This window comes from Lactuca sativa, chromosome 1 (genome assembly GCF_002870075.4).
Source record: "Lactuca sativa cultivar Salinas chromosome 1, Lsat_Salinas_v11, whole genome shotgun sequence".
Classification (NCBI taxonomy): domain Eukaryota; kingdom Viridiplantae; phylum Streptophyta; class Magnoliopsida; order Asterales; family Asteraceae; genus Lactuca; species Lactuca sativa.
The window spans coordinates 235,453,951-235,468,967 of NC_056623.2; the positions used below are offsets into that span (position 1 = coordinate 235,453,951).

A 15,017-nucleotide genomic window follows, 5' to 3' on the forward strand; every position below is an offset into this window, starting at 1 on the left:
GGTCTCCAATTGTTTGATGACTATTTGTGGTACTAGCATGTTGTATTTGATTGAAGTTTTTGATTCACATTAACTTGAATATATAGATTACATGGCTCAAAATTTACAGTTGTGACATCATCTTCAGCAGGAAAACTATTTCCAAAAGGATGAGGAAGACCATAATTGTCAGAACTTGACATCTATAAAGGGAGAAAAGAAAATTCAAGTTAGTTGGTTTATTTAATTCTTAATTGTTAACCCAAAATTTAAATTCAGGCTAAGATCCATATTTTTTTATTCGAATTATGAAGAGGGATGTCGTAATCAAATTCAAATCTATTTTAGGTAGGCAAGCAATTACCAGTTTCAATCAAATGAAACTCCTAGATCCTTTGAGATTCATTGAACTATTCAATGGCATGTTTAATCTTGATTATGCTCTCACTTTGTGACTGGGATGTCGAGGATCACAAACGAGATGTGAATAACCATGCAAATTAGCTTGGTACTCTTGATGTCATTTATCACCCAATCAATGTGTCGGTTAACCACACACACTCCATTGATCAATGATAATTTACGAGACACCCATTGCCAATAATATTAGTCCATATTAGTGTGTCAGTTAACCACACACGCTCCACTAATGACCAATAAGGTGCAATGTGCAATTTCATGAGTTAGCATCAAATTCACATTTTCCTAAAGTAACTAAGAATGAGATTTTAGAAAAGGTTTAATTACTTGATCTTTCTTCTACAAGTATAAAGTTTGAATCTTGATGATGCATTTGATAGATCTAGCTACTCTTGGTTATTATGAGCTTCTGGTCACTTTAGTGCATAAAGTTTAGATCTTGAAATTTTGTGACCTTGTTATGGATAAAATTGGAAACTTTATCCATCTAAACATCATATTGATTCAGATCTGAATGTTGGAGACTTGAACTTGATGTATTAAGTTGAAAAAGATGCACTTTTGGTCCCTTTAAGACTAAAAGACAATATCTTGGTTATTTGGACCATTATAATGGATAAAGTTGGAAACTTTATCCATTATGGAGTTATTAGGAACCATAAAAATGTGATATTGGTCCTTATATTCCTTCCATGCATGAGTGGGTGGTCTTTTGTTGAAGTTAGAGATTTAAGGCTTTGGTTTGGGCGCCATTAAGCCATGCAAAGTCATAAAGTAAGGAACTTTATGATTTTGGGCTTCAGTGTCGTACATTAGGCGTATCAGGTTGGTATGTTGGGCGTACACATCTGAATGGATTTTAGGCTATTTTGGGGCCTTGCTTTGTTGGGCCAAGTATAGGAAGGGTAAAATAGCCTTTTACCAATTATTATGAGGATATATGAATTGGGCCTTGAGTTATGGGAAATTGTACTAACTATTAATTAAGGACAATTTAGATGTGTTCAGTGTGAGGAACCCGGTAGTAGCAACGCGTGTATGTTTCGGTTTATCTCAGATTGAGGTGAGTCTCTTCATTTTGCTTGTGGCCGAAGGCACCAATGCTGACCCACTGGATTATGTTGTAGGATAATAGTGGTCTTTGTGACACTTACTGATATGCTTGTATGTACTTGTCGTCTTTGTGACTCTTGCTGTTATGGTTGTATGTTATATATATATATATATATATATATATATATATATATATATATATATATATATATATATATATATATATATAGGGTTGATACGGACCCGACATAGGTACGTGTTGTTATATAGAGTCATTATGGGCTCGAGGTTGATACAGACCCGCCACAGTTAGTTATTGTCATATGGGTTGATACGGATCCGACACAACTACATGATGTCATATGGGGTTAATACGGACCTGACACAACCACGTGATGTTATATGTATATGTGTATTGTATGTGACATTTTGGGGAAACTCACTTAGCTTTGTGCTTACGGTTTATTTTTATGGTTTCATGTACTTCTTTTCAAAAGGAAGGGCCCCGACTTGATCGCACTACATCCCCTAGAGTTTTATTTCGCACTGAATGTTTACAAATTACTCTAATGTTTTGAGAATACTTTGACTCTGATCGTCTTTTGGAACAATGAATGAATGACTTTAACTTATTTAAAAAAATAAAATTTTTACTCGGTATTTTTTGGGGCGTTACAGATACCGAACACGTATGGCAGGAATCACCCTACTCGCGTACACACCCTATGAAGCATCCCCTGGAAACACAGAAAAAACAAGACTATTTTAATAAAAAAGGTCTTACCCTTAGACGTAAGGACTAATGTAAAACCCATAAGAAGAGACCATGGACTAGTCTAAGCCCCAACTATAAAGAAATGTTCCGCCCAATCCAAAGAAGGTAAGCAAACTCTTCGCAATTATATTATATCCAATATCTATGCCCTAAATATGACTTATAACTTAGGCATCAGGGACCAATACCGATGGTCCACCCTCAATATGGTTTTCTAACCTAGATTTTTCAATATCATGTCGCGTGTTGCAGTGATTGCTCATTGGAAGAAGCCCACAGACGCGTAGCCATACATGCGTCTGGGGAACCACGTAGCAACATAACGTTAGATTAAGTTTTTAGAAGGGGTGATTATCTGACAAAAATTAACCATAGAGTATTCGGGTGATAGTTTTACTATGAAAAAACCGACTCAGGGCGAAGCCCGAGTTTTTTTTACCGGTTATTAGATAATAAGTAATAAGTAAATAATAACAAAACAACACACAAGGGCAATTTAGTCATATAACTGGAGAAGACGGAGGATGGCAAGATAAATATAGACAAAGGGGTAAAAATGCAAAATCCACAAAATTGGGATTTTGCGCCTTACTTACGTCGTCGTTATGTCCTCAAATCACGATCTCTCTTTGACCTCTTTCGTCTCTCTGTCTAGGGTTTAGTTATGCAACCAGGAACAACGGCGGTCATGGATCCTAGGTACCAACAACAATGGATGATGATGAATCAACATCAAGTACCGCCTCCACAGCAACAGTTCCATCAACAACAGCCGCAACATATGTATACATACAACCAGCAACCACCACCGGCTGCGGCCGTTCTACCTCAGTACTCTGTAGCAGCAACACCTACAGGTGCTGGTCCAAATCATCAACCAGCTAGCGCCGATGAAATCCGTACGCTATGGATCGGTGATCTACAGTATTGGATGGAAGAACAGTACCTCGTCAGCTGTTTCGCCCAATCTGGCGAGGTATGTATGATTTTTTTCCGATTACCTCTTAATTTTTATGCTTTTTTTGTAGTTTTCTGCGACAGATTATTTTCGTTTATTAGATCACAAAGTTTTCAGTTTTCACATATGCCCTATACACATCAAAAAGCAATTTATCTCTCTGAGGTATACCATATTGTAGTGAGCAAAATATACAGTGCTGGTAACAAAACGGGTTTATGAATGTGGAATAATTCTGATATATTGTTACAAATACGACTATTTTTGTCAGTTATGTGTGTATTTGGTGCAGTATTGGCTCGCAACTTTTCTAATACACCATTAATAAGGATTTTCTTGCAATATTCTCTTTGTAAACCATGCTACAACATAAACCCTGTAGAATATATCAGTTTTTAAATTGAAAAAAGCCCACTGACATGCAGTTCAAAGTTTACCTAACCCCAATGTAAAGGATTGCTTCAAATTTACATTCTATAGAAGCTAACTTTGCACCTGTAGTACATTTTTCATGTATCTTTTGCTGTATTTATGACTAGAGGGGAATTACACACCTGATTGATGTCTGTGGTTGCAGGTCCTATCTGCCAAAGTAATCCGTAACAAGCAAAGTGGACAATCTGAAGGTTATGGTTTCATTGAGTTTGTTAACCGAGGTGCTGCAGAAAGGCATCTACAGACATACAATGGTACTCTCATGCCAAATGTTGAACAAAACTTCAGACTGAACTGGGCTTCTCTTGGAGTTGGTGAAAAACGTGCAGATGGTTCACCTGATTTCACCATATTTGTTGGGGACTTAGCAGCTGATGTTACAGATTATACATTACAGGAGACATTTAGGGCTCATTATCAATCTGTAAGAAGTGCAAAAGTTGTAACTGATCGAATGACAGGGCGCACAAAAGGGTATGGATTTGTCAAGTTTGGAGATGAAACTGAACAAATACGCGCCATGACTGAGATGAATGGAAGCTTATGCTCCACCAGACCTATGCGCATTGGTCCAGCTGCTAACAAAAACACTACTGGTGGACAACAGAATCCAAAAGGTACAACATCTTGATCTTGTTTTCATGGTATTATTACACTGACAACTTTATGATATGATTCTTGAGTTTTGTATGTTTATTTCTTTTGGAGTTTGGTTTGGACCCTTAGCTCTTAGAAAACATACGTTGCAGTTTTGTTTATTAAGTTCAGTTCATTCAGTATTGTGTTCAAATTTCTTGAAGAGAATCGCCAGCTGGCAGAGTCATTTCCTTCTCGTGCTTAGAGCAATTTTGGGCATTAAATTTTTATGAAGTATTAAACATGCATAAACTTATTAGAGCTCATGTTATCTCAAAGCAGGGCATCAAGGGGCTCTATCATGTAAGATTGTGGCAATGATTTCAGCTGAAATAGTTACCCCTGTAGTGGGTGGCCTTGTTTAGGTCAGTATTAAATTTCAAGCCGTTTAATTGCCCTTTCCATTTTATTTCAATTCCTCAAGGCGACATTATACTGTAGTTAAATTACTTTCTTTTTTCAAGTCCTTTTAATTTTGATCCCTCCTTCCATTCAAGTGATCTTTTTTTTTTCGCCTATTTCGTTCAACAACCACCAATTATCGCTTTACTTCTTGCTTACATCGTTCTCTATTTTTTTTTTTACTTTCCATTCTTAAGGTTTTAATGCTCATTTCCTTCACCTTTAAAGTTTAGAGCTACCTTTTCTGTGAAGACTTCTCATTCACTAAATTACATGTTTATCATAATCTTGTTCTTGTTAGTTTCACTTTCCCATGATGCTAAAAGTTGCAGTTGGCATTAGCATTATGCATTCTATTTTGTTTCAGAAGGGGGTGGGGCTGTATGTCATATATTTGAGAGATTTGAGAAAGAAAACTCTTCAGTTTCAGGGTTTATTTAGTCTATGTAGGTAGGCTCATTATATATATATATATATATATATATATATATATATATATATATATATATATATATATATATATATATATATTACAGGCTTGAATAGGGGCATAATGTCCTCTTGTTACTGTGTTCTCATTGCTTCTTCTGGTTATGCATAATGTAAATTAGCTTTAGATAAAACAAGTTGACAACAAATGGCTATTACTTATGTATAAGTTCTTGAAGGTGTTGTTTCTTTTTGACTAAAATGAAAACATGATTTCATTTAATCTGTGAAGCTATTTATATAAATATATATGTATTTCTTTTTGACCCTATGCAGAAAGGATAACTTAATAGAGAAAAGTTAGAAAGAGGCTTTTTCCCCATTGAGTCCTAACTTTTTTTTTTAATGGAAACCACTTTAGTTGACATGAGTATTTATTTATTTGCAGCTTCATACCAGAATAATACTAGTCAGGGATCACAGAGTGAGGAGGATCCAAATAATACAACTGTGAGTGATTTGCTTAAAAAGAGTCCACACGACATAGAAACAAAATTCTCATGAGTTTGAAAAAACTTTGGTTGCAGATATTTGTTGGTGGTTTGGATCCGAATGTTACAGATGAACATTTAAGGCAAGTTTTCAGCCAACATGGACAATTAGTCCATGTCAAAATCCCTGCTGGAAAACGATGTGGCTTTGTTCAATTTGCTGATAGGTATGTCTTTTGTGCAAACTTTTTATTTTTATAAGGAATAAATAATACAAGTATAATAAATGAAGAATTAATAAATATGTCTTATATGTTGCAGAAGCTGTGCTGAAGAAGCATTGCGTATGCTGCAAGGAACTCAATTAGGTGGACAGACTGTTAGACTTTCGTGGGGTCGTAGTCCTTCAAATAAACAGGTTTGTTTTTTTTTTTTTTTAATTTAGTATTATTCTCAATAGTCAATACAATGGACTTATAATAAATAAGATTTGAATGATGCATTTATTGAATTTCAGGGTCAAGAAAGTCAATACAATGGTGGAGGATATTATGGATACGAGGGTTATGGAGGGTATGCTCCTGCTCCTCCTGTAGTACCACAAGATCCAAATAATATGTATTATGGAGGACATGGTGGTGGAGCTTATGCTGGATATGCTGCTGCTTATCCACAACAACAGCCACATCATCAGGTAATCACCCATTTTTATTTATTTCTATATTTTTTTAAACATGATTGGATAAATTTATTTGAGAAAATGATACTTTGAAAAACAAACCTACCTTGTTTAATTTTGATGTGATAATTTGGATGGTGCAGTGATATGGTGTGGAAGGATGAAGGATAAAGTACACCAAAGTGCATTAAATACAACATTGTAGTAATCGTCTACGTTTTAAAAAATTTCTTGAGTTGCTTCTGTTACTTAAGTCGACTTTTATTTGTATGTTTTGCTTGTTAACAATTAGGGGTTGGTTTATTGTTTATTTGCTTGAAGTGGAATTCATAACAAAAGTAAATCTTGATGTACTTTTTATGTTGAAGCAAGGCATTGAACAATGGAAATGGTGATCCACAGTTTTAATCTTCGCATATATATTCCACAGCTTTAATTGTCAAAAAAGTACCTTCAACTTCTTATAGTTAGTATCAAAATAAAGCTCCTATGGCATGATGTTCAAAGGATCTTGAATCTTCTATAACAAAATCATCATAACATGGGTTTTAATTAAACCAAAAACACAAGGAATTTGAAATTCTCACCATCCAATTAGCTTGGACATGGGTTAATCACCTTTACTCAAACTCGTTGCAATTTTCATTTACATGCAAAGTTTTATTCCGACTTATATATTGCAGTAGCCCCTTCTGTTTGATAAAATGGAGCATTCGGCAGTGTTTACAAATATACACGGTCTCATTTGCCACCTAAGCGTCCATGTGTACACAGTAAACAAAAAAATGCCTAGTCAGCAGAAATTGGGCAATAGCCTGTCAAACAGACCAAATTAAAAAACCATAGACATTATTTATTTATTTTGCATTGAAATGGAACATAGCCACATGGGAGATTGAACTTTTTTTTACATACTAGAGAAAGTTGAAGGGCGGGTTTGCTATGTAAGACGTTGGGTGAACCTTGTAGAACTATTTACAATGATCAGCATGAGAATCAAATGACATGTTTTTTCAGGCTAATTTCGTTGATGAAGATGGATAGGGCATTAATGTCTTTTGCACAAACAAGAGTGAGTTTTTTATATGTGTTGACCAGACAAGTTTTTAAGGATGTTTTTTTAGTGATGAGGATGAAGTGTATACATTTTTTTTTTTTTGCACAAATGGGAAATGAAAAGGCAAGTTTTTGTCAAAATATTACAAATTTTGTCTCATTGCTCATAAAACAAGCACTGTTACAAACAAAAAGGCTAGTAGTTTTCTACTAATAGTTAGACAGAAAGCCCATGAGCTTAACAACCCAAACCAGGTTAAACATTTCTAATATTGATAGGTTAGTGAATTACACAGCTTTTTTTACCAATTAATCATCCGTACAGACACTGTTACTACTACATCACTAGTAGTGCAAAATGCAAAATGCAATAATAATAATAATAATTATATTTAGTCAGTCGGGTTTCTTTAAGTTGAGACAGTTATCTGCAGCTTCATTGAACAATTCCTGCACTTGTTTCAATTCCTTCTCTGATATCAACAACAACCAACCCATTAAGATTAGCATTAGGTATTATTAAATAATTAAATATGAATAAGACTATATATAGAACAACTAGACACACTTGGGGGAAATGGAAAAACTATCCTCTAATGTTAAACATAGTTTTTCCAAAGGGATATTACCAACATTAACATTGCTTCCATTTATTTGCTCTTTCATTTCATTCTATTAAAATATAATTTTCATTCTACTTGCAATTTTTTTTCTTTGCGAGCTTTTTTCTTATTGAAGCATTATTATACCAATCATAGCAGTGTAAAACAATTATTATTATACGCATAATATTTTCTTGCTATATAACCGGGTAGATTTCTCAAACTACAATGTTGTAAACAAATCAATAAACGTACGATGCTATTTCATCTTACATTTACCCTAAAATATCAACATGGGACTCAAAAGGAAAGAAAGAAACCAATTATGTAAACCATATAGAAAAAAAAAAAAATACAAACCTGCAGCCTCAAGTTGCTTTTGAAGTTCTTGGCCAACAAGGTCATTTTCAGCCTACACACACAAGTATCCATCTATATAAATTCTTCTTCAATCATACTTTTGAAATATTTTACTATAATCTTTTGGCAAAATTGAAGCAACATAAAACTCTTCGACTTTAAAAAAAGTATTTTATCTCATACATATTGCTATAATCGGTTAAAAGTTTTTTGCTATTTTCAAGTTACACATTGCTATTATCAATAAAAAAAATGTAAAGTAGGTTGCTACTCAGAGTAAGGAAATGTTAATACATAGCTATTATGAGTAAAAAAATAAAGTGCATTGGGTATATTGGTAAAAGGATTATATTACATTGATGGGGTTTATACCTGGAGTTGTTCAATTCTTGTCAGCTGAGCTTCCTCACCCCCTTCTGACAAGGGAAGAGCAGCTACCAATGCATCAAACTACACACCACATCATATCATATCATATGTTAATTGCAGGCAGATAATAAATGGCATTAAGAGAAAATCATCATATTTAACTTTAAGGGTGCTTTTTTATTTAATGCACAAAGAAAAAGAATGACTTAACATAGGTCATAGAAAGAAAGTCATTGAAATGAGGCTTTCCATAGTCCCACACTTATTTTTAGTTTGGTCTTTCAATAGCAAAAGTGGTGAATTGAATTAACACAAAAAAATAAAAAAATGCTGTTTGAGGAAACAATTATGGCACCTGTTTAGCAGCTTTGACAAGTTCAGCGCTCAGAAGCTTAGGTTGTTCGGCGATATTATTACTGGGAGATTCTTCGGTGGTGGGATTAGCAGCCACAGTGTTAGTAGCAGTGGGCGGTGCAGCGGTGGCGGTGGCGGCACTGGCACCGGCAGCAGGTGCAGGAGGCTCCGGATAATTCGGAGAGAGACGAACAGGAGGTGCGTCTCTTTGCAATGTCCCGAATGTATTGAAGGCGATTGCTGCGATGGTGTTTACCTGTTCTTGTAATTGCGATATTATGTCCATTCTCTTAAATTTTAAGGCTTCGTAGCTGTATAAGTACAGATACCAAATTTCAAATGAGAACCACAACATAACGTCTAGGAAATCAAAAACTTCAGCGAGGACATCAAAAAAATTAAATTACTTAAGCAACATTTCACCAAAATCAAACCAAAGAAATAATTTCAGCAACATAACCATAAATTCAGCAAGTTTTAGAACCGATTTCATCAATAATATAACAATTCAGCAACTTTTACAACCGGTTAGAAGCATTTCAGTAAGTTTAGAACCGATTTCAGCAAGAACATATGAAGAAGAGTACCGATTTCAGAAGATTAGGTGTGCTGTGCTACGGATATGCTCGACGGCGGCAGTGTGCGACGTACTGAGAGACGCCGGCGGTGTGCGAGGTGCGGTGCGACGCCGGCGCCGGTCCTCTGTGACGTCCGAGATGCAGGGATGGGTGGAGGCTATGTTCTTCGATGGCTGCAAAAAGACGAGGGTAGGGTTAGGAAACGTTTATTTTTTTGGTGACTGTTACCGAATAAGAGTGTATTTTCTTATTAATTTGCGAAAATAAGATGCTGACAAACAAAGATTTAAGCTGGACTCTTATTAAAAGGCGTCAATAACATTGGGGCTTATAGGGGCTGTTTTTTTTGTTTTTTTTTAAGTGACTATTGATTTTATTTTTCTTTTTGGTTACCTAACATACCAACGAACTTTTTATTTGTGTTCATCATAACTTTTTGATCGGTTATCACTTTTGATAGTCGGTCAAATGGTTATGATGAACACAAAGAACAAGTTTGATGGTATATTGGATATAAAAAAAAACAAATGGGAACAAACTCAACACTTGGCTACCCTCATGAGTTATTTTCCGTTTACTCTTTACAGAAAAATCTCACATCATCTCATGCTCATATTAATAATGACTTTATGAGATTCATTTTTATTTCTCTTCAAAACATAACCCACGAGAATTTTGATTGAGCAGGTGCATTTCATGACTACATTTACATTTCCAATTAAATGAGTTATCTTATCATAGATATCAGATAAGTCTACAAACAAGTGGAATCCCAAGTGTTGTGATTTTTGAGTTTATTTGGTTTTAAGATCGAATTCATGAGTTATTTTCCCCTTACTCTTTACAAAAAAATCTCACATCATCTTCTGCACATATTAATGACTTTATGAGATTCATTCTTACTTCTCTTCAAAACATAACCTACAAAAGAGCATTATTGATACATGTACAACTTTGTAAGACACTTGAATATTTATTAGGGGAATCTTGATTGAGCAGGTGCATTTCATGACTACATTTACATTTCCAATCAAATGATTTATCGTATCATGGATTCTGGACAAGTCTACAAACGAGTGGAATCACAAGTGTTGTGATTTTTTAGTTTACTTGGCTTTAAGATTGAACTCATGGAATAAGATACAACATCAATATGTACAAGATCATGCAGCTTTTGCAGAAAAATCACCATAATATACCTTGAGGTAAACGTTTTATGTTGATAAAGATACATCTCATACACAGTCATATCTTTTTGTAGAGAGTTGTTGACAGCTAACCACAGTAAGCATAACATAGATCATGTTTTGACGAAGCTACCCCTCTGAAACGCTCTTCATGTACGTTATGACCAAAGAAGGTTGCAATCTTTCATACTTTTGTAGCTTTAATTTCATTTAACTTTTTGGGGAAAATGACTCAAGAGGGTAACTAACTGTTGAGTTTGTTCTCATTTGGTCTCTTTTTTTTTTGGTACCCAATATACCATCGAACTTGTTGTTTGTGTTCACCATAACCCTTTGACCGACTATCACATGTGATAGCCGGTTAAAAGAGTTATGGTGAATACAAACAATAAGTTCGATGATATATTGGGTACAAAAAAGGAAAATCACCAAATGAGAACAAACGCAGCAATTGGTTACCCTCCAGAGTTATTTCCCCCCCCCCACCCCCCCCCCCACCCCCACCCCCCCTTTTTTTTTTTAAGAAAAAGCACTTTTTGATTATTTTTAGTTTAGTGGTACAACACTTGATCTTTTGTTGCGATTATCTTTTGCTTCCGTTTGTTTTTTAAAAGACTTTTTATTTAAAAATTGTTGTGTGTGTGCTGTGTAGCGCAACACTGAACCCTTCTTTTCAAACTTCTTACCTTACTTTAAATTATATTAATCAATATAGATATGTTTTAATTTTTTTTCAATAGTATGTTTATTATTTTAATAGTATTATGAAAAATATTATAAACAATTAGAATATTTTACATAATTTCAAAAATTATTTGGTAAATTTCATATAAATATTGTTTTTGTTAAATTATCTATAACCAAATACTTCATTCGTTCCAAAATTATTGTCCATGTTTGACTTTTTAAGTCTCTTTTGTTCAACTTTAACCTTAAATAATTTACTTTTTGTTATATATTTTTTTATGCAAGATATATGAATAGATTGTTTTTAAATATATTTTCATTGCTATAAGTTTCATCAACAATTATATAACACAAATAAAGTTATTTATGGTCGAAGTTGACATGGAAAGACTTCAAAAGTCAATTGTGGACAATATTTTGGGACAGAGGGAGTATTAAATTATAAAGTTAATCACTAAAATTACTAACTTTATTGAAGCTAACCTGAAAAATAATCATTGTCTTTGAAATTTAACAAAATGAATATGTTGTTTGCTAAATTAACAATTTTATTTATTATTATTTAGCAAATATTATGTTTAATTATTTTATATAAACGTCTTTAAAAGTCATCATCACAATGATCTTTATATTTGATTTTTATATGCATTAAACTAAATAAAATTTTGATTTAGAATTATTTTTAACCATTGCATGTTTAATTTCAGTTTATTGTAGCAACCTGAAGATGGAAAAAAACAAACAAACTTTTTCTTACATGTTGCAGCCATTTTGTCCACCTCTTGCAGATGTGGTCCACATACTTCAGATGTTTTCGCTTCAAAAAAACAAACAACAAACGTGCAACACCTGGCATGTAAAACCATAAAATAAAAGAAGGGATCTAACATGAAACAACCCAAAATTCACAACAAAATTTTCATTTTTATTTTAGCAAAAACCTCCAAGTATCATAAAAAACCAAAACAAGAAATCTCAGGTGTATCAATATAATCATCCAAAATCAGAGTACCAAAATGTGGAAATTATAAAAGATTTGCAAGCCGGAGTGTACAGTCACACCTTCACATTTACATGATCATCTGAGCTACCTGAAACACATTTAATCCAAAACTATAAGCATAAAGCTTAGTGAGTCCCTCCCAAAATATCCATACAACACAACAATAATAAACAACTATGGGTTATTAGCAATTTTGGGGATTATCAGCAATCCCAGTGGGCTAATAGCATGCCATGTGGATTTACAACAAGTTTCAGGGGTTATCAGCAACCCTAGGGATTCTTCACAATCCCAAAGTTATTAGCAGTTCAAATCAGATAAGACAACAACCATCAATAAAGACCCATATGGTCATAAACATAAATACCACATAGGTAAAAGTGGTGAGAAGACTCACCTCGCGAATAGCAGCTAAAATACAAAAAACTCTCATATACAAGGTAGATAGTGTGACAACCCGAAATTTTCATTTGGACAAACTCTAAAGTCAATCACTTCAATTAAAAGTCAATTACATTTCTAATAATTGTTAGCCAATTTAAAAGTCCGTTTGAGTGTTTTTAGTGTTTATTCTTTAAACGAACAAAGGAAAGGAAGTACCGTCTCGGGTCTTGAAGTAGCAAACCCACCAAATGCACCCTAATAAGGAGTCCACGGCCAAACTTTTAGAGTTTGGGCCGTAAACTCCCTTGTGGTCGTGAATGCATGGCTTAGACATGAGTTTACTCCCCAAACTCCCCATTTCTCACTTCCACCCTCAAGTTTACTCCCCATTCTCTCTGAACTATCATCCCGTTCTTCACCCGATCTTCCGAAAACGTAAGTGTTTCTCGACTTGATTTATTGTTATAACCTAACATCTAGTTGTTATACATCATTTCATCCATTCATATTTGATTGTTAGCTAGATCTTCAAGTGTTCTTCAAAACACCAAGAACACACACTAGTGTTCTTGGACCTTAAACACCAAATCAAGCTTCTATATTGTAAGTACACTTGCCCTAGCTTCTTGTGTGCTTAATATGAACTTGATAAAACTTTAAAATCATCAAATATCATAAGAACAAAGGATTTTATGGCCAAGGATGTTCTTGGGCCGTAAACCCCTCTTAAGGTGGTAAAATGGACCTTAGTCCCTTCCTAAGCCTTGGATGCCAACCTTGATCCTTCCTAGAAGTGTTTAAGACCTTAAACAACAATCAAAACAAGTCCCCATGAGAGTTTACAGCCGTAAATGTTGGATTAATGTCTAAGTCCATAACTATATTTGGTATGTACTTGACCCGACCCGACATGGTCCATTTGGGTTGCACTTCACCGACACAATTTACATGGATAGTATTTTGAGAATAGTATATTTATGATTTATATTAATATATTATAAGTTCCAATATATTAATATAATCATATTATTTAATTAGTATTGATCAAGAATTAATTTATAATTAATTAAGTGATCAAAATGAACTAATTAAATATGGACTCTTAAATATATATGTGTAGTGGGCCAAGTTCATTTAGGTTTGGCTAAGTCTTCATGGATAGTCCATGGAGCTTTAACCCATGGATCCTAGGAAATGAAAGGTCATGGGTATTAGGGTTTAACCCTAATTCTCCACACTATATAAAGATGTCCTTGGTTGGTGAAATTGGCACTAGTGTGGGTACACTAAAAAGGGCTAGCCGATTTCACTAGAGAGAGAGCCAAGTATCCATATTCTCTAAAGTCTTCCAAGGTGTTTTGGTGATTTTTGATTCCACTTGAGGCTTCCACACTATTGGGGCTAAGCTCTTAAAGCTTGAAGACATCAAGCTACACCAAAATGTATGTCATCTAACTAGTCTTTGTAGTATAGTTGCTTCATAATATGCTAGTTAGGATTTAAGCCTTGGAAAGTTCTTATTTGCATGTATAATAGAGAAAACATAGATCCAAGGTTTATAAGGTTGCATGTACACCATAGTAGTGTTAGAATGCTCAAAACCCAACAGTGGTATCAGAGCCATGAGTTGTTTTCTGTTATATTGATGCAAATGTTTTATTTTCAAAGTTGAAAAAAAAGGAAAAAAAAACATGACGTTTATCAAATTTTAAGATAATTTTTTTTTATGTGAAAAACTAATTATTTGTAAAATTTGAATCATTTGCTATATGAGTTGAATTAGGTCAAATTTAGTAAAGGATAAAATGATATGATTATTTTATTAGTTTTAAAAGTTTGATCTAAAGAGTTTTTTAAAACCTCCATAAGTTATGGATATGAAAAGGTTTAAAAAAAGATTGATTCAAAGTTTTTATGGAGTTACAAATTTTGGTGTTAATGTTTTAAAGAATTCCATAACTTATTCTTAAGTTATGGAACATGAAAAGTTTCATCATAAAACAAACATTTAACTCGATAAGTTATGGATTACCAAAAGTTTTATGTTTCCTTGTTTTATGAGTTATTTTTTAGATTAATGGAAAATATGTGTTAGATGTTTTCAATCCAAATTAATCTAAAAGTTGTTCATAAAATGTGTTTTTGTAACTTGTCCTCAAGTTATATGAAAAGTCACATTT

The 15,017-nt window shown here is 33.9% G+C and overlaps 2 protein-coding genes across 2 annotated transcripts; one reads left to right on the top strand and one right to left on the bottom strand.

Moving 5' to 3' along the window:
- Positions 1–2,807: 2,807 nt before the first annotated feature.
- Positions 2,808–6,673, top strand: LOC111896258 (polyadenylate-binding protein RBP45). Its single transcript, XM_023892264.3, has 7 exons — positions 2,808–3,203; positions 3,763–4,237; positions 5,536–5,597; positions 5,675–5,805; positions 5,900–5,996; positions 6,096–6,272; positions 6,401–6,673. The coding sequence occupies exons 1-7, from the start codon at positions 2,892–2,894 to the stop codon at positions 6,401–6,403; spliced, it is 1,257 nt and encodes a 418-aa protein (XP_023748032.1). The 5' UTR covers positions 2,808–2,891; the 3' UTR covers positions 6,404–6,673.
- Positions 6,674–7,546: 873 nt separating this feature from the next.
- On the bottom strand, positions 7,547–9,818 carry LOC111896270 (mediator of RNA polymerase II transcription subunit 21). The gene is made up of 5 exons (XM_023892277.3): positions 9,586–9,818; positions 9,000–9,309; positions 8,648–8,725; positions 8,276–8,327; positions 7,547–7,786 (listed from the first exon to the last, which is right to left on the bottom strand). Exons 2-5 carry the CDS (start codon positions 9,282–9,284, stop codon positions 7,710–7,712), a joined length of 492 nt encoding a protein of 163 aa, XP_023748045.1. The 5' UTR covers positions 9,285–9,309; positions 9,586–9,818; the 3' UTR covers positions 7,547–7,709.
- Positions 9,819–15,017: the final 5,199 nt, after the last annotated feature.